The sequence below is a fragment of the Neopsephotus bourkii genome, unplaced genomic scaffold (genome assembly GCF_033783945.1).
Source record: "Neopsephotus bourkii isolate Nb327-2 ecotype Australia unplaced genomic scaffold, CSIRO-AGI_Nbou_v1 NB_1572, whole genome shotgun sequence".
Taxonomy (NCBI): Eukaryota; Metazoa; Chordata; class Aves; order Psittaciformes; family Psittacidae; genus Neopsephotus; species Neopsephotus bourkii.
In genome coordinates, this window is record NW_026902048.1 from 641,192 (window position 1) to 661,006 (window position 19,815).

At 41.9% G+C, this 19,815-nt stretch overlaps 1 protein-coding gene across 5 annotated transcripts in view; it reads right to left on the bottom strand.

The window, feature by feature from the left end:
- MAP2K5 (mitogen-activated protein kinase kinase 5) overlaps positions 1-19,555 on the bottom strand; it is a 121,959-nt gene extending 102,404 nt beyond the window's left edge. For 2 of the 5 annotated variants that reach the window (XM_061371148.1, XM_061371146.1), the window contains exons 1-5: positions 19,287-19,555; positions 13,373-13,421; positions 8,665-8,732; positions 3,801-3,870; positions 4-44 (exon numbers count right to left, since the gene is read on the bottom strand). In XM_061371148.1, the coding sequence (XP_061227132.1) occupies positions 4-44; positions 3,801-3,870; positions 8,665-8,732; positions 13,373-13,421; positions 19,287-19,421 (363 nt within the window). In that variant the 5' untranslated portion in view covers positions 19,422-19,555. The remainder of the gene's footprint in view (positions 1-3; positions 45-3,800; positions 3,871-8,664; positions 8,733-13,372; positions 13,422-19,286) is intronic. The other 3 variants (XM_061371145.1, XM_061371150.1, XM_061371149.1) reach the window with 2 other exon arrangements.
- Between the last annotated feature and the right edge of the window lie 260 nt (positions 19,556-19,815).

Sequence of the window (19,815 nt, forward strand, 5' to 3'; positions counted from 1 at the left end):
TACCTTCAGGCCATGTATGTTCCGTTTCCCGGGAGGTTTGCAGGCTGAAACAGTAATTGACTAAATTGTAGAACACATCAGGGCCATTTACAAATTTGCTCAAAATGAATCTTTTAAAAAGAAATGAGGGTGACACCAAAATTAGCAGAGAGAAATGATTGAAAAGTGCCTCACAAGACCCAGAGTGGGAATTATGAACCAGGATTTTTAACTTGCAGGAGTGAGCATTTATAAATGCTAAGAGCTTTCTGACACCGTGTAATATAAATTCTAATTTCTGGTTAAAACACATCCAAATCAAGAGGGCTGCTGGCTTAAATGATCAGATTCTCTCTGTAATTCAAATTAAAATCCTATGTCACTATATTTTCACATGCTGTATTTTTTTTCCTGGCATTTAACAGAAATATTTGCAAGATACATTTTAAAGGACTCAGCTGCCACACATCATGAATTAGTCACATTGTCAAACACAGACAGTTTGTTTTAAATGTAGAATAAAACATGTCAGGGGCAACAGCAACCGAATCCTGGATAAAAGCAATGCAAAATGCTGCATTTTGGACACAGATGTACAAATGTGGCATGTTATGATGATGCCTGGGTTTAGCGAGGGACTTGCTGCTTCAGGAGAAAGTATTTTCCTCAAGTCTCTCCAAGTGTGTATTGCCTTGTTCTTCTGTTCAGTGGATGTGCTTTTGTCAAATGTTAAAGCCACAAAGGCTTCCAGCTACATGTTACAGACAGTTCCCATTTTAAAACTACAGTGCCCTACAAATTGTATGTTAAAGGGCCTGTCACTTTTGATTGATTGTCTGAGGAGGGATGTATTTGATTTTTCTCTTTCTCTGATGCACATGCATTTCCCTTCAATTTTTGACAGCAGGAAACAGAACTATTTATTAGTCAGAAGGACACAGATGATAGTTATTAAACACATCAGTTAGGGCCAAGCCACGTGCCTTTAAATGACATCAGAAATTACAGTGTGCATCTTAAAGAAGAAAAATATTGTGATACTGTGAGCATTAAAAGTAAGTCAATCAGAAACCAACAAACTATTATAAAATATACATATAAGCATATTACATTTTTTCCAATAGATGAAAATCAACATTTTGAAAAAGATATTGAAAGAATAGTATTTTTTATGGTACATATTTGAATGGTATCTTCACCTTGAATTACATAGATTGGATAACATGTCATAGGATATATATATCTCTCTATATATATCTATATATCTATATATAGATATCATAGTATATATCTTTATATATATACACATATCATGACAGGATATAGATCTCAATATCTACATATAGAGATAAAGACAGGATATATATCACTATATGTATATATATCATAGGATATATATGTATTATATGCATATATCTGTGTGTGTATGCAAACATACTCTTATTTCCGTATATGCACACACAGAGGTTAATTTAATGTATAAAAAAAAAACTCCGGCTCTTATTATCTAGATAACAACAATACATTTCTGAAAAAAAAAAATAAATACACCAAATAGGATTTTTTTCCCCTTAAAGACATTTAAGTTATCAAACGAATATAGCACAGGCAAGGTAATGCAGGACAGCACATGGACCGTTACTACTGGCAGGCTGTATGGAAGGCACGGCTTTTTGGGTGCTAATTGGAGGCAGCAACTGGAAAGCTTCCTCAGAAGTGAGAGGGGCAGAAAGGGAAAAGGACTCAAAGGAAGATTGTCCTTGCAAAGAAAGCTCCTAAGAAGGGAGAACCTGAAATTACATCAGAAAGCTGCACATTACTGATAGGGCTCTAAATTGCAGTACATGGGCAGAAGGGCATGAAAGAAAAGTGCTTGTGCTAACAGAATTTGGGATGTTCATTAGAGGCAGGACGAGAAGACAGCAAACAATGCAGGAAAGCACATTTTGTTCAATACTGCAGAAGACCAGCAGCAGAACTTGGAGGCAGGCTGGGTATGAAGGGACAAGCTTTAAAGCTGTAACCTAGAAAGAATAGATGTTTTAAGAAGGTGATTTGGAAAGATGAAACAGCAACTCAGCTCTGAAGCAGTTCAGAATCAGTGACAAGCCACTGACAAGGAAATAACCCAGGAGACACATGTAAGTTGAGCCAATGGTGAAAATGTGGAAATAATATATTGGGATTGTATCCTCAGCAGCATGAAGATGAATTCTGAATCTGTACAAAGATTATTCTTGGATGTAAAGCAAACACAAAAAAGAGGCAAGAGCGGGAGTGGGAATCCACTTGACTGTTTCTTCAGGAACAACCCAAAAGGAGAATCTAAAATATGGTTAAGCCTGATTTGTAATCTTAAATATCCCTTTAAACCCTGAGGCATGCAGCTATTGAGCACATCACAACTTCCTTTAACTGCTTGCTTAAGGGGAAATATATCAAATTGCCTTGTATTTCCAAGAAGGGTTCCCTGCCTACTAGGTTCATCCACTAGATCAGCTTCTCCAAGCCACAGGAAAGTCTCACATTTTATTTCTTGCAAGTGGTGGTCAGTGTTTTTAGACATGGTGTATATCAGTAATTAAATGGTCTTCTACAGAAGAAGACTCTTCTACAGAGAGAAAGGTCTCAGCCTTTCTCTAAGTACCCTTTGAGACCCTCACATCTCAGCCTGGGAAGAGGCAGAAGGCAACTTCCCTCTTCACAGCTACTCTTGCACTCATCTCACAAGAGCACATCTTGACTGCTGATAGCTCTGGAGTCCCACAGCTCAAGCATCCGGGAGTCCCCCCTCTCAATGGGGTCCTGCAGTCTGAGCCATAAAAGAATAATCTCTGTATTCCCCTTGAATTCAGGTCTCTTCCACAGGAGCATACTAAACTACAGGAAACCCAGCCTCCTTTGGAGACCTTATTAGCATGTGTTTGAGAAGGCTGTTGGTTAATTGCCCAATTCAAACTTCAGAGAGTTGTAAGTAATGGAAGTCGAGAATGTTTAATTGGGAAACTCATGGTATGATTATTTGTGTAATATCCGTTAAGTGAGAACAGTTTCATTTTTAATTATTTCAATTAATTTATTGCTGGGAGATTTACTTGGAGAATTTAAACCTGTTTCATCAATTAAGAAGCAGATTCAAAGAGAGCATCTGAATGAATCAGTGGAGTTATGTAATGTATCAGTCTTTCTTTAACCATTACTGGAGTTCAGAGAGAGCAGAGCACTCCCCAAAACCGAACCAGCTGCCTACAGATTTTTGTTCAGGATGTAGATGACCTATTTTTTAATTGCCTCAGCCCACATAACTGATTACACCTCTCCCTGTTCAGGAGGACTATTAAAGTACTTGGGATCGTTTGGATACCACTGCTAAGTGCCCAAACCTCACTTAAATTGTGTCATGGATCGAACTGCTGTGACTGACACATTCCCATTTTCAAAGTGAACAATGACAGCCTGTTAAACTGACCAATGAGATTAGAAGATTTTAACAAAGCCCCATTTTCTTAAGTACCCGAAACTTAAGTTATTCATCTGCTTTGGTTTGAATACATGCAGAACCATCACCAGTAAGGTTTTTAAATGTACTTAAATATGTCCTATGCAAACTGAATCTAGTTAGTCTAATTTACTCCAGTAAATTAGCTATTTTATATGCAATAAATGTAGCTTTCACTACACTCCCCACAATAATGAATCCTTCTATTCAAATTAAGAGGTAAACATCATGTTACATGCATTTAAAACTCCCCAAAAACATAACTGTTGATGAAACAGTTTACTGATATCATCACTGTTGATTAGAATTTGTTCAGCATTACCTCTTGGATATATCTGCAGAGGCTCTATTAACTGTCCATTTACTTGCTGTTCCATTACAGTGGAGTAATACTGCAAAGAGATTAAAGAAAGAGATTACTCAGTATTGTATACGTGTAGTAAGAGCTCTTATGGATTGGTTTATTCAATTAATTTCTTTTTTTTTTTTAATTGCTATAATACATGAGCTTTTACAACGCTTTCTGACCATTTGCAACGCTCACACAATGAAGTGGCATGGGAGGAAGGCAACTCAGAGGCTGCATTAGTACTGACTCCAGCCCACGGTCTGTTCTTGGCTCAACTACACAAGTTTCAGGCCCACCTGAAACCTGGGAATACTTCAGATGAGCGAGCAAATGCAACATTTACAGCAAACACAGCAGTTGCCACACCTGGAGAAGCTGGAAAAAAACAGTCAAATGTGGAAGCAAAGAAATGCTGTAAATATAAGCACAAAGTGTGCTATTAGGAAAACTCTGAGGGAGAAAAGGATCTGGAAACCATCCAAGAACTTGCAGTGATGAAGCATAGCCAGGGCAGTTGGGGCCACATCCCACGTAAGCAGAGATGCTGTGCATTGCTTCAGTATGCACATCTAACACACAGTAGGGCAGGCAATGGAAAGCCACTGCAGGCATGCTGAGATCTTGGACTCCACAGGAACTGCCAGGAGCGACCAGGGAGAAGTTTATTGATAAAGAAAGGTGAAGAACGGACAAAAAGGGATGCAGAAGTATATGAGAACGTCATGACCCAAGAATATATAAGATATGTAAGCTGGTATGAGGAAGTCTAAGAAGTGGCTTCTCATGGGATGGCATTCTCATGAGAATGAGGATGAAGAGTGGGATTAAATAAAGAAATAAAGATTTGGACTAAACAATGAAATCTCTTTAGCCTCTTTTAATTGACCCTCACTCCAGAGGAGGGGTGAACACTCACCAGAGAGGACATTTAACATTACAACCAGACAACCCTGGGGCACGAGACAGACCTTGCTATGAGTTTACTGCCTGCAACCCGCACATCTCTCATCACAACGTGTTACACGTTGACAGCACATTACAAAGCGCGTTTCTTCTGCAACCACCAAACATCTTTTGAAGCAAACACATTGGCTGTGGGCCAGATCTTCATGGCATAAATCAGTGCAGCACCACTGACTTTCAAGCTAATTCTCACCAGCCGAGTGTGGTCTAAGACTTCAGCATGTCACTGTTACCAGAGGCTTGTGATATTGTTACTCAAACTGGCAAGAATGGATGTCAACAAGGAAAAAAAAAACACCTTTCTGTGTCTTTGTGGAATCAAGCCACAGAAATACACAAGCCCTGTGTATTTCACTCACACTTATGGCTTCTTGCAACACAAGCATTTTTATTCATGCAACTTAAATAAGACAAAAGTTTATCAACTAGTTAATGCTACAGCAGACTTTCCTCTTACAATGGGATGAAATACAGACTGGAGTAAGCAAATGTTAAATGGACACCAAAGTCAATCTACTCGCAGAAGTTTTCAGTGCTTCTGTTTTCCACATTTGTGCCAAGAAGCAGGAAGACATTTCCTTTTTCTTAAAAACCTGTTACAAAGGTTTTGCTGAGGGTTTAAGGACCCATCGAGCCCCACCTCCTGTGGGTACATCTAACGTGGTGTCTGCTGCTGAAAGCATTCCCCTCACTAAAATCTCACAAGACTTTTGAGGGTGGCCTCTCATTGATATTAGAGTACAAACAAAAATCCATACCTTAAATATGTTTATACACATGTTTATACAGAGCAAAGCTCTTCATCCCAAAAGCTCACTCTTGCAACAATCAGCTTTGAGGAGCTAGGACTATCCCATAGACTCATACAGGATCAGGGGGGTCATGAACAACACACCAAATCCTCTCCCACATCCCCATATCCCTTTGTAAAGAAGCGTCACTGGTACCTAATAGCTATAGAGCTGTGAAGAAATCTCCTGCTCCACTGGGAGCCAAAACTGCTTCAGAAAACCAAACTTTTTTATTACCCTTTTACTAGTGGCATTCTAGGACCTACATATAGACATACATATACACACAGAGTATAAACACATACAACATACTCTCTAGAATAATAAACTAAACTAAACATATATGAGATGGTTCCCTACCAAAAAAAGAGAGGAAAAAAATAGAGGGAAAGAAAGAAAAAACCACAGCCTTCTCCATTACTCAAACAATGATGACAAGTAAATGAAATATCAATCACGTAAGCTGTCAACCTTTTGGGACAGCAATAACTGTTAACAAGTAGTCTGGAAAAATTGTCTGAAAATGACTTGGCCTCCACACACGAGCATTTGAGGTTTCCATGGAAAATTAAGATGCCAGTGGCTATTTGGAACATTGTTCAGGTATTCTTTTTAATGGAAAATTTGCCAGTTATTGATCCAGAGCATGTACCCCTTGCTTCCAGAAAGCTGCGAGCAACTTTCCAATCAGTGCCTGTCAAAAAAATTACTGCCTTTTTATACTGATACAAGACAACAGCTAAAGTGCAGTTCCACTGCTGTTCAATGGCTGGCTGTAATTAACCGCAATGAGCAGTACAAAAATGACTTTATTCACCATCCCACAGTATCTGCACTGACATAACACAAGAGTATTTCTGCATACTCTAAAATAACTCCAGAACTGCCTAAAATAACTTTCTGCCAAGTTCCAAAACCAAGGAGCTTAGGATAAGAGGTGGTGCATGATTCAAAACATCCTCCCCAGTCATGGTGTCATACCTCCATGGAAGAAATGTGTATTCTCAGGGAATTAAACGGAAATAAACCCCTCTGCTTTCATTTGGGAGCACACTGGACCTGGAGGCAAACTGCACCATGTCAAAATTCCTAGAAATATTTCAGCAGCTGTTCAATCCTCCAAATATTTGTGGCAGGCCTCACAATAGTAAAAAATGAGTAGTTTTTTGTTCCCCAATATATTCTTCAAGATTACAGGAAATTCAATGCTTTTCTTGCAGGGTAAGAACATTTGTTTTCTGATAAACATAGCCCCAAATGACACCTATAGAATATTAGAAAGTTAAACCACCAGTGCAACACTCAAATAGAAAACTAGTTTAAAACTGAAGGGAAAATTTTCAGAGAAGAAAAGCTGCTGAAGCAGAAAAGAAGTCATTTACAGACATCCCATAATTTTTAAGGGAAAGCAGAGAGTTGAGCAATCATAACTCTAATGTACTGAAACTTTAACAGTAAGCTTGGAAGCATAGCAAAAAGATGACCTTACAAAGGCATGATTAATCTTAAGACTGTGCCAGGAAAACTCAAGTTTTCAAGTTTAACACCAAAAATGGCAGACACTTTATCAGGGGAAACATCAAGAAACGCAGGAATTCCAGTGGGGAAGCATCACCAGTGACCCAGCTGTATGAAACAGAACAAAATAAACCTCAAACAAGCCCAAAAGCCCTTTGACTGCAGCAAGATTTTTCTTCCTTTCTTTGACACAACTGTCTTATGCTCTTTAATATCAAACTTGTAATAGAATGGTTTCACCTCCTCTGGAAAGGAAACTGCACATGAGAGAGGCTTATTTAATAAATCCCGGGAGTTGCACAGAGATCAATCACCAGCATCTGGAACCTGCACTTCTTTGACCCCAGGATTAAGTCACAGGCAATGACTAAAGTCTCTTTGAACCAGGGTTTGCTAACAGACTTCCAGTCAACCAATGTCCACTCCAGCCTCTGCAAGGCAAGAAATAGTACAACCTCTGCAGATTGCAGAAGGATCAGAATTCCGTGGAGGAGCCCTTCCTGAAGCCTAGAAAATACGAGGCTCCTTCATGAGAAACATTCATCGTTTGATATATTTACGTGCTAAGTTCACAACAACAAAACTACATTGTTCTGACAAAGACTAGAGAATATGTGCCCAAGAGGGATCCATTAAACAGAGACTCAGGCGTGATGGAGGTGATCCAAGCATGTCCCTGCTCTGCTTCCTCTGCAACAGGGAACTAGTGAGGAGGACTAAACTGAACCAAGTCATTAAATCTCACCTACAAACTGTACTGAATGGGGTTTGTTTCTGACATGGTCCAAGTTAAGGCCGTTAATATAGCGAGCAGTGCACTTTCTAAGGAACCAGCAGCCCATCTGGCTTGGAGAAAAAAATACCCATTTGTTATTTTCTTGCTTATCAATTGCAGTTGAAAGGAAATGTAAGTGAGAAAAATCACTTTACATCTGCAACATGAAGCTATATTCAAATTATTTTGTTTCAAGAAGTAACTGCATACTTGATTTCTGTGGACAGGTTTTATATTTATAGGTATCTAGCCAGATTTTACACACATCTACGTCTATAAAGGCACACACAGACACAGCTCTCTCGTATTAAAAACCAGAGATACGTCTTTAAATCCTCTCTGAATACTGAGCCTGCAGCTACAATGAAACTCTTCTGTGAGGAGGGGTGAGGCAGTCTCCAGATGAAAGTAGATTTTGAAAAATTTTTAGAGCCCAGGGGTTCATTTTTAATGAGCCGTTACTTTAAGTACTGCATAAAAAATACAAGAAATTGATAGTCCATTTAGCCTGCACTATACCTAATGCAAAAGTCATTAAGATGCATTATTCTTAATGTTTATGATATGATCAGTAAGTGTACAAGTCTCTTTTTTTAAAAAGTCAAGCCTGTCCATGTATCTCATGTGATGCAGCTCTTAAACACCTACACTTAATACAGAAATATCTTACTCAAACTTAATAGAAGAATATTGTCCTGTGAGCACTGCAGCTGACCTTAACACTTGGATACAAGCAAAAAAACACAAACAGAAACATGGATAATAACAGCATTTGTTATACTATACCTACATAGGACAGCATGGCTTTCATTTCTTCATCGCTTCTAACAGTAATCCGGTCACCATCCTCATCTTCATCTAACAAAGAAATACATTACATTCATGAGCAATGGAAGAAGGATATTTACAATTTCAGTATGCAAGGGTTTCACCTTAAGTGCTCAAAACTCTGCTCTCAACAGTTATTTTAGTGCTAGAACCTCTCCAGAAGCCAAGAACCTTACGTACACTGCAATAACCCTTGCTGAAAACCATCAAGGTATCCTCTTGACACAGTAAACATGAAGTAAAGCTTCTGAGTATGCTTCAATGCTCCCAGAAGGAGTTATGTTTTGGCAGTTTTCCATCAGAAACTAAAATAAAATTGTTTCTCTCCCAGTAAAAGCTTCTGATCTTATCATCGACTCAATCTCAACTCACCTGCCCTGTGCCAAGTTCCTCCCACTCCTCTGTCCCCATCCTTGTCACAAGTGCATGGGCATCTTGGCTTCTTCATGGCACAGCAAAGCTGGCTTAAAAATGGTATCTTCTAAGTGGACACTAGTCCGCAAGGTTTATATGGAGAAATTTAGATGAAGTTTGTGAACCAGCAAAACCAGTCTGTGTTGAGTTCACTGGGCAGATGTAGGTGAAGTGGAGGCCAGAGTCAGGAGCAGCATTACCAGACAATCATGTTTTCATGACGAAGGCTCAAGCATGGCCACAAACACAGACAAGGCACTTCTGGAGTAAGCAAAGAGGCTGCTTAGAACCAGAACACCAGAGGAAAGGCAGCAAGATCCAGAGAGGCTCCAGCAGAGCAAAGCATTCAGGAAGAATTATCAATATGAAGATATGAAGGAGGAAAAGACCTTCCAAAGACATATGGTGGATTCAGCAGGTGCTGATTTAATGTGGGGGGCAATCCCCCCTGGTTTGCACCAGCTGGTGCAACAACACACTGCAATGTCACAGGCAGCAGTTCCTGAGACATTCAGTGAGGGTCCTTCAGCAATGTCCAGTCATCCTCTCCTTACTGCTCCTTGTGGAAAGCCCTCACTCTTCCACTCACTGGAGACCTCCACCTCATCCAGATAAAGGAACAGACTCTTCTGCTCCAAATCAGCTGTGAAAGAGTAAGTTCTTTTTACTGCTCTAGCTTTGGGGTGAAGGCAAGCTAGTCAGAAAGCCATAAGGTTACAAAAGAAAAGCCTGGGCTAATGTACACTGAGAAATCAAGGAGCAACACACACATTGTATTTCAAACCCCTGTTAAATACCAAAGGGTGAGAACACGGAGATGAGCAAGTGCATTTCCACAGCAGGTCTGCTCCTGGCTAACTCAGAGTGCAAGCAGAGACTGGGGCAGTCTGTCTGCCCCCATCTCTATAGACATGCTCTAACTGATACACATGCTCTCTGCTATCACAGACCTGTGTATTTCATCAGCATAAAAATGTGCCATTATATCCCTGGATGAAAACTCGCTCTTGCTCCTAGTTATGCAGCAGAATCAGGGAAGAGTTCCAACAAATTAAAATTACCCAAGAAAAGGAGTTTGTTCATTTTACCTCTGAAAACCTAGCCGGTAATTTTGAGGCTATAATGAAAAAGAGAAAAACAATGCAGAACAGAGAGCAAACCAAGAGACAAATAAGAAGGAAAAAAGTAACATAAAACCCTCACAATTACAATTTTTTAATGTCCTGAAAGAGAGCTATGGGACACTGGAAATGTGGAAGCTGGAAGAGGAACCAGACAGCACAGACACATCCTACAAGGGCCTCGTCTCATGGAAATTTAACTGGTGAACTGCCAGATTGCTAGAAGTACTTGCTCGGGTTAGCAGCCTGCAGCAAGTCATGAATGATGAAAAGATTAAGAAGAGTTAGTGAGTGGAAACTGAATGTTTCCTTGCCTGGAAACGTTTTAGGCAGCAAGGAGGAGGAGCTGTAAAACTGTTACCTGGCCAGAACCCAAGTCCCAGCCGCAGTGTGTAACCGAGTAGCAAAGGCTGGAGAAGCAGCTGTTGGAATAGTGAACACAACAAATACCGTGCATCATCCAGAAGGAATCAGACTGAAATACAGAAGAGGGGAAATGTGGCACAGAGAAATGGATATATGGAGATAAAAGCCGATGAACAGGCCTGGCTTGAGGGAATAGAGCTGGAGCCACCAAAAAAGGGAAAAGATGTAAGTGAAAAACTCTCAGAGCCACTTGCAAAACCTTTATAAAAATCACACATAATTCACTGCAACGGATTAAGAAGTTAACTCTCTAGTTCTTAGAATGGCAAGATCCCTGATGGTGATACAAAGAGAATACATTAAAACTGTGCAGATGAAAAGGCACAAAATGTTACCTGGCATTCAAAAATCCAAACCTGAAATTGTCAATGTTTGTAAAGAACAAAACCAGAAGAAAATGTATCTCTCATCCATGCAGAGATCCTTTGCTTTCATACCATGACATTTAACTGGGCACAGCCCAAAAATGAGCTAGATCTGACACACGGGTTCAGAAAGATTTCCAGGATTCTCTACTTGCCTAGAGCACAGCAATATGATTTTCCAGCACATTAGGGAAGCAAAAGTAGAACCAAAAAAATCCTACGTATTGGCTGGATTTTGCTAATGTCACTTAAAATGGAGGAAGAAATCCTCACAAGATACCAAATAGAGTGCAGCAGATGGTAAACAAATATTATGAAGCAATCTTCACAAAATCTGCAGTGTGTCACAACTATACAAAATGGCAGAGTTTGGATAAAAGGATCATAACAGGCCATATGTTGTTAGTGATTTTATTTGTAGCACTGTGTAATGCAATGGTGAAATCCACATCAAGGTCCAACAGAAGTGCAGCCCCAGGTAGGAGCTGCAAAGGCTGGTACACTGGAGATAACAATAACTAAACCCATAGCAGAGAAGCCTGCACTGGATGGCAATTATCCACATCTGAAGAAGCAATGAAGCAGGTGAGAACGAAGCTTAAGCTGGTGAAATCCAGGAATTTGATATGGAAAAAGTAACCAGGAAAATCACGCATCAATATACATAACATATTTTAGATGCCAGTTAAATGGCAGGGGAAATGGGTTTGTGCAGATGTAAATGACAGACTAGAGACATGAACTGAAAGCACAGAAGCAGATGTTAGAAGACACAACAAAATAAGTATTTCCAGGAAAGTTCTACACATGGTAACATTAATATGGGCTACTGCCCTGATTGCAGCGACTGCTGCTGGTGCATGAAGTTCAAACGAAGCTAATGGGGGATGTGGGAGGGATGGGGGAAAAATAAATATTAACAAATCATAACAAAACCTGGCAAGGTCTGGAGCCTGGGTTTGCTCAGGTCCCTACTCAAAGTCTTCCTTTAAAAAGCAGTGCAGGAGAGATGTCAAGGCTACAGAGAACTAACACATCAGCTTCACTCTGAGGTGTCTGGAGTTTTAGGAGGGGAAAACACAAACATATGAAAAGAAAGATAAAAAGCACTTGAAGGACCATAAAACCAGTATTTCCTTTGATAATCTACACACAGAATTACCCATAAAGCTCTAAAGAGGGGAGAAATGCTAATAAGAATGGAAGGCCCTATCTTGTCATATCTGCTCTCTCACCTTCAGCATCACTACCTTATTGATAATAACACCTCTAATCCCCTCCAGCTCCTTCTTTCTATTTCATCTCTATCAAAGGAAAACACAGAGTTACATAGAAAAAAAGATATAATAAGCATTAAAAGGGAAGAGAACTCTAGCTCAGTATCTTATCCCCCAGGACACAGAAGTTTGACTCCCTTTTGCAGCTTATTGCTATCCAGATAGGACAATCCCCCAGGAATCCCTCAGAAAAGAAAACAAGACAGGGTTCAAAGAACAGAGCTAAAAAATGAGTACTACCAGACACAGGTCTAAATCTGCATTAGCATAATCACCAAGAGCTCTTCTAACTCAGCAAAAACATGATACAACTCCCTTCCTGAGGTGAAAGTGCCATTATGGACAACCCCAACCTGCAGCTTCCCCTGATCATACACAGCAGCTGCTTTTCCCAGATTCCCAACCAGACCCATGTGACCTTCTGGACGTTATTCCTACTGCCCCAGTCTAACCTGGTGCCATCTCACTGCAGCTCTCACACCTCCTCCAGGAGACAAAGCTGAATAACTCCTATTCTCCCACAGGAGACAAAGCTGAATAACTCCTATTCTCACACAGGAGACAGAAGATGGTGCATTTAGCTTAAGCCCAGCAGAAGGAGAAAAGGAAAACTAAACCCACAGCCTCTTTCCAGCAAAACATAGCCATTTGTTCCAGAGAAAGGAAACATTAATTTCTAACCGTGCTATATTTGGTACAAATCTGTCTGTTGTACCCTATTTCTGGAAAAGCTGCTGCTCTTCTGGATTCTTCCAATGAAGGATTAAAATTTTAAAACCTCAGACTTACAGGTTCTTTATAATTTCCATTTAACTCGAGCAATAGAACTGCAGTGAAAAGTACGAGCAGGGTAAGGTCGTGCTGGCGAGTAAAGCTATGGTGTAGAAATACGCTCATTCAGGATATGATTAAATAATAAAATATTGCTTAGTTCAGTATCAGCATTAAACTTGCATTAATGCATAAATATTTAACTGTAAGATATAATGAACATAAACATTATTTATTTCAAAATATGACAGCCCCATAATGTGACCAAGGAGAGAGTTTATACAAGTCGTACTTACACTCAAATGCTGTTGTCGTTGCATCTGGCAGAACTTGACCAATGACATCCTAAAATGTAAAGAAGAATTAGCTATGTATCATATGGGAAATCATAGAATGGTTTAGATTGGAAGGGAACTTGAAGCTCCTCCAGTTCCAACCCCCTGTCACAGGCAGGGACACCTTCCACTAGAGCAGGTTGCTCCAAGCCCCTGTGTCCAACCTGGCCTTGAGCACTGCCAGGGATGGGGCAGCCACAGCTTCTCTGGGCACCCTGTGCCAGCACCTCAGCGCTCTCACAGGGAAGAACTTCTTCCTAAAGTCTAATCTATGAGACGATTTAGAATAATCACCCCCAGCTGCAGGCTGAAGACTTACAGGCCTGCTACTCACCACTGCCCAAAAAGTTACAAACTTTTTAGCACACAACACAGATCAGTATAAATGACAGTGCTCTCCTCCTTCCTTTCCACGCTACCTTGAGAAAGAACTGCTTTCTTTTCAAGTAACTCAATCATCCTTGCAAACAAGTCAGTGTTGTGTGGTTTTACAGTTTAAAGAATCGATTTTGTCCGTAGGTGATAAAAAACGTACATCTAACTCATCCGAGTCAGTCATAAAAACAGGTTTATGAGTGGCTTTTTATTTAAGAAAGCATGTTTTCTGTCTCAGTCCTGCTCGCATCACCCCAATTCCTCCTCTCCGTCTCCCAACTGCCCTGGTCCTCCCTCCCACTGCAAGATATCATCACACAGCTCCATCTCCTGACCTGAGAGTAGGGTAACAAACAGCTCCGGGTGGGCTCAGGGCTGCCACTGTGAATTAAAACAGCAGCTGTGAGATTGCGTGAGGTTTTGTTCTTTCCCTCCACAATGGCCCTGAGAAGCGATGGGATCCAGCAAAGGGGAAACGGACCTTGCAAAGCAGCGCTGTGCCTCTGCTCCACACAAGTTGGAAAGTTGGGAGGACTCTGTCATTCTCAATCAGAATTTAAACTTTTAACCTTAGTACGTGGATTCTAACACATTGCTTAAAGCACCCAAAGAAGTGAATGCACAAACCTTGAAGACAACCTCCAACCTCCAGACAACTCATACACAAGCCCGTCACAAAACATACCAAACACTTTCAAGTTTTACACATCTCCGATCCAAACCAGCACTTTTCTGTACAACTAAACCAAGAGGAGAAGAGTCATTTGGGGTTTTTTTAGCCTTCCCACACTGCATTTACTCAAAATTCAGTGAAAAATCACTGCTCAGACTGAAGTCATCCTGAGCTCCCAGTGCATGTGCTGCTGTCAGCCTTTGCAAGGCTGCAATATGTCATGTCAGGGCACGGCATAAATGCACAGCATGGTTTGCTCCTTCCTGCTGCCTGATTTCTCATGTCAGACAATCTCTCCACTGACAGTGTCACCAAGTGATTAGAAATTAATGAACAACCATATTTATTGTGGTACATGCACTGTGAGCATCTCAGGGTGCTGAGCACCCCCTGCATCAGAGCTTTAGTGATCACTGTCCTGTCACTTTTGTTTTTGCTATTTTTGCTTTTAGTCTAAAACCAAGAAATTAAACATTCTGTGCAATGTTGAAGAGCCACAATTAATAAAATGAGAAAGCAGCAAAAGCAACCTGAAGATTTCCACAGAGCTAAGTGAAGCAAAGAGTATTTCTACAACTTTCTCACCTTTTCCTTTCAGATGTTAAATTACATGCTATTGATTCATTTTAAACTCTTTATGGCATACAAAAGAGAAAATATTTTCAATATAGCTACCTAATTATATAGACTGTGAATTTAAGGAGATAAAAAAAAAGCAAAACACCCCCCAAACATTGCCATGTTAACAAAAATTCCTCCATTTAAATACTTCTCCAAGGTTTGACAGCTCTGTCAGTCCTCTGTCAAAAGCCAGCCAAGCTGCACCCTCTGCTTAAGTCTTGCCCAACTGTACTGTGAACTGATTCTTTCTAAATCCACTTAGTTAAACATTGAAAATTCCTCAGCAAACACACCTTAATCCTATTAGATTTAAGCCCCTTGTAAAATGTTCTTATGTGGGCGCACAGATGCTTCCATTTAAAAATTGTTATCAGAAAAGGAGCCCAGCTAGGGTATTCAAACTGTATGTAAGAGGTGTGTAAGCACAGCACTGAGACAGGTCTGACAATCCCAAATGCCTGCTAGGGAAGCTCCAAGACTCCCAAAGCTGTGATTGCACTGGAAGAGATGGTTCTGCCCCTGTTCAGAACAACTGTTTGTGCATACTTGGACTTCTTTAAAATGAGTACTAACCAAGTACATGAATTTAAGAACCATGCAACATAACTCTGTCTTACAGTACATAAAGAGTTGAAAAGAAAACCCTATCAACAGCCACAAAAAAAACTTGTTCTGGTCAGCTTTAAATACTTGTATTAAATCAGCACATCTAAGGAAAAATATCCCTGCAGGAAGTGGGAGGAAGGGAAATCACACCCTTATGTAGTTACCGTAGCATTTTCATCAGCTACATAAGACTTCCCTGCTCAAACCTCCAGCAGAACCTCTCAGTGACCCAAGCTTAAAGGATTATGCTAAATTCCATTAGATTATGCACATGTGATGATTTTCTACTATCACCACAGAGATCCCAAACAGTGAAATACAACCTGCAGACATTGTTCAAGCAGGCTCACATACACGAGAGCTTCTATTTTATCTTGCAAAACTGAAAAAGCCTCTAATAAAGGGGAAAACTGAGGAAGCAGCTGAAATCTGGTCCCTGGAAGAGCTGTGGAGCACCTCTCTGGGGTGAGGAAGCAAAAAACACGGAAGCACTGCTTTAAATGACAGGGTAAATATTGACGCTGTGGCTCACACTCCTGTTTCAGTTAAAACTTGTTTTATCTCAGTATGACATCATGAGGTTACCCTGAATTAACACCAAATGCTTCAACACCCCCTGACAGCCAGAGCAAACAAATCCAGACAGCCTGATGAAAAAGAATAAGCTTATTGTAATTCATTTAGTGATGCTTTCAAAATAAATCTATTTACTGGTAACTCACAGCTCTGCAAAGCTGACATACACAGAGCATATTTAAAGTGACATTATGAAGAACAGCTCTTAGCACCCAGTTTAAGAGAGTAATCAAGAAAATGCCTAAGCTAAAGCATACAAGTAGAGCTGCTTCCCTGGGTCAAGCACCATCCGTACAGCATCGAGGCCAAGCACCAGCAGCAACCAGCAGGTATCAGGCTTTCCAGCTGAATACCTGCTACACCATTTAGTATCTGTAAAGGCTCCTCCAAGAGACAGAATCAGAGCAGCTGAAAATTAAGAAGCGTGTCATTTAGTGCACAAGGCACCCTGAGCATCAGACTCCTTACTCTACCATGGTACACTATGAGTATGGACAGTGTATTTGGGGATTCTATACCACAGCTTCTTGTCTGGTAAAGGAAGATGGAAATAGTCTTGCGTGACAACATGAAACGCTGCAAGGATACATACGGCTCTTCACACTGCTGGGATTTAGTTAAATTAATTATAATCACAATTAAAAAAATACCTTGTTGGTATCAGATAATGTTATGGGGCTTTCTTAATTCAAAGCAGACCATAGCACCTACCTCAGAAGGGTGATGTCAGATACACCCAGCTTCTCTGGGCACCCTGTGCCAGCACCTCAGCACCCTCACAGGGAAGAACTTCTGCCTAAGAGCTCAGCTCAGTCTCCCCTCTGGCAGGTTGAAGCCATTCCCCCTTGTCATGTCCCTACAGGCCCTTGTCCAAAACCCCTCTCCAGGTTTCTTGTAGTCCCTTAAGGCACTGGGAGCTGCTCTAAGTTCCCCTTGGAGGCTTCTCTTCTCCAGGCTGAACTATCCCAGCTCTCTCAACCTGGTTCCAGAGCAGAGCTGCTCCAGCCCTCTCCAAGTGATGGCCTTGAGACAGTTCAGACCTTATTAAACTTTTTTTCTCTAAAGATTTCACAGTGCACAAAAAAGAGTTTTTGACACAAAAATGGCAATCATCCAAGGATGTTACTACACAGATCTGCTCCCAGATGAACGCTGCTGTAACACCCTTCATCCTCACATCTGAGATGTTCACTGATGAAGAACAGCGAAGAGCACGCATGCCCACCTGGCTGGTGCAGTTCACCATAGTGCTCTGCTCTGCTAAGTAAAGCAACCGTGTAAGGATACACTCCCCACTTTAGCAGCTGTGCTTGGCTGGGGTAGAAGTGCTTACAAGGACAGGCCCTGGACACTGACCACAATGACTCTTAGAAGCACTTCAGGTATCAAGGGCCCTGCCAGGCTCTTCCCAGCATGCTGGAGGCAATTACTCCTCACAGCAGGGCTTCTCACTAGACCAGAGCTCAGTACTTTGCCCTGATACAACTAACAAATCAATGCAGGTGAAGCCTATTGGTGCTACTTCAACAGCAGTAACATTGCACTTCTGCTCGAGACCTCGCTCCAAAAGGCACTCTGCCTTTTAGCATTATATCACAACTGAACACACAAGGATTATTTTAACTTCAGGTCAAAAACGCATTAGCTGCAACATGATAGAGCAGCTATAGCAGCTACAACAGAAGCTGCAGGTGCAATCTCACATGTAAGATATGGTCCAGCCACTGAGTTACTGCCTGAAGCCTTCTCTGGCCTTCAATACAGGTCCCAGTTCCTCATTCCTGCACCTCCAGAGCTAGTACCACATTAGGGTCAGAGGCTCAGAGCAAACTACAGGCTCCGGTTCCAACTGCTTCTGCAGTTTAAGCTTCAACAGCACTTCTTTTCAACATACTTGTTAAACAGACTACAGAGCTCTGGTTTAAGGCCCACGTACCCCCAGCTATCTTTAAGCTGAAGCAACAAGGATGACAGCTAGATAGCAAAATGGTTTTGCAAAGCCATGCTTTCAATCTGACAACACTTCCCTATTTACTTTTAAGTAATACAACCAAACTTAAGCGCTCAATACTTCTAAAATGCCAAAGGACAGTCCAAGCATCAGGGATTATCTCACTTTACTGGGAGAAAAGTGGAAAAGATGAAGCAGAATATGGAGTAAACCTGGCTGAGATGCACATCCCTTGTCTTTGAAGGGGAGCTCCAAGGGGAACTGCCCCAAAATCCCACTGATCTGTCATGAGTTCTCCTCCATCTATAGAAAGTCTTGAATATCGCTAAACATTAGGAAGAACAAAACCTGAAACATCTGTCATCTGCTCCAGTTACCTCTCCTATCTCCCATAGGCCCAACATCTAACATTTTCCACCAAATCAATCCGTTACGGCACACAGTCTTCAGCAGAGATGTGTTACATAGGAAAGATAAAGGCATCCTGAAGAAAGGTAAGTATGAGCTGAACACAAGGAGAAGAGTTTTCTCGGGGCTAAGGATAAAGTTAAAAAGAAACAGTAAGTGTAATAAGTATCCATTATCACTTCTGAGTAAACAGAGTATCCCTGTATACTAGATGCGCACGTGGGGAGAAAAGGCAGGCAGGGGTTGAAGGCAGTCCAGGGCAAAGAAAATGCAACAAACCCAGAGCACGGCTACGGGCACTATCACCAAAAGCAAGAGCAGCTATAGCCCAGCTGCAGAGCACACAGAGACCGTGCCAGGGAGGCACTAATTTCCAAAGGACCACTTTTTAAATCACTGTAAAGCGCTGCTTTTGACCACCCAGTCACGCCAAGACCCCGAGATACCGCACTCCTGGTATTCCCAGGCCCCTGGTTTCTTGCAGTCCCTTTCCCGTTACAACTTTCAGGCGCAGACAGGAGACAGCAAATACTCCACCCCCAAACAAACCACCACCACCTTCCGCCCCCCAGGCAGGGAGCTTGTCAGCACCTTCCCCACCGGCTCCTGGTCATCGTTCCCGGAGCCGCGGACCCCGCTCCCCCTGGGCTCTGGCTGGGACTCACCAGCACGTCCCTGAAGAGCAGCTGAGGCGCCGAGTGCACGGTCCAGTCGACGGCCCCGCCGTCAGGGATCTTGATGCGGATCACCAGCGCCTGGCTCTCCATGGCGCGGTAGGGACCGCAGAGCAGCCAGAGCATCCCCGCCTCGGCGGGCTCACATGCTGCGGCTGGCCCGGGGCTGCCGAGCCGAGCCGAGCGGGGCCGAGCCTGCACCTCCCTGCCCGCCCACAGGAAGGGGCCCCTGCCCCGGAACCAAAACGGAAGGACCCGGAGGAGTAAACCGCCGGAGGAGGAAGGGAAGGAAGAGGAAAGGGAGACGGCGCCATGTTGATGGGAGGAGGCACCTCTCAGTCCGTGACCCGCCCCGGGGGCGAACGGGAATGGCCCTGGAAGTGGCAGGCACCGCTTTGGTTTCTTTCTCCCCTATTTTACCTTCTACTTTTAGCAGGAAAACCACTTTTGAGACAGAAAAATCACTTGGAGTCAGGCTCGGACTTTACATAAATTGTGGGAAGTCCCCAGTGCCGCCACT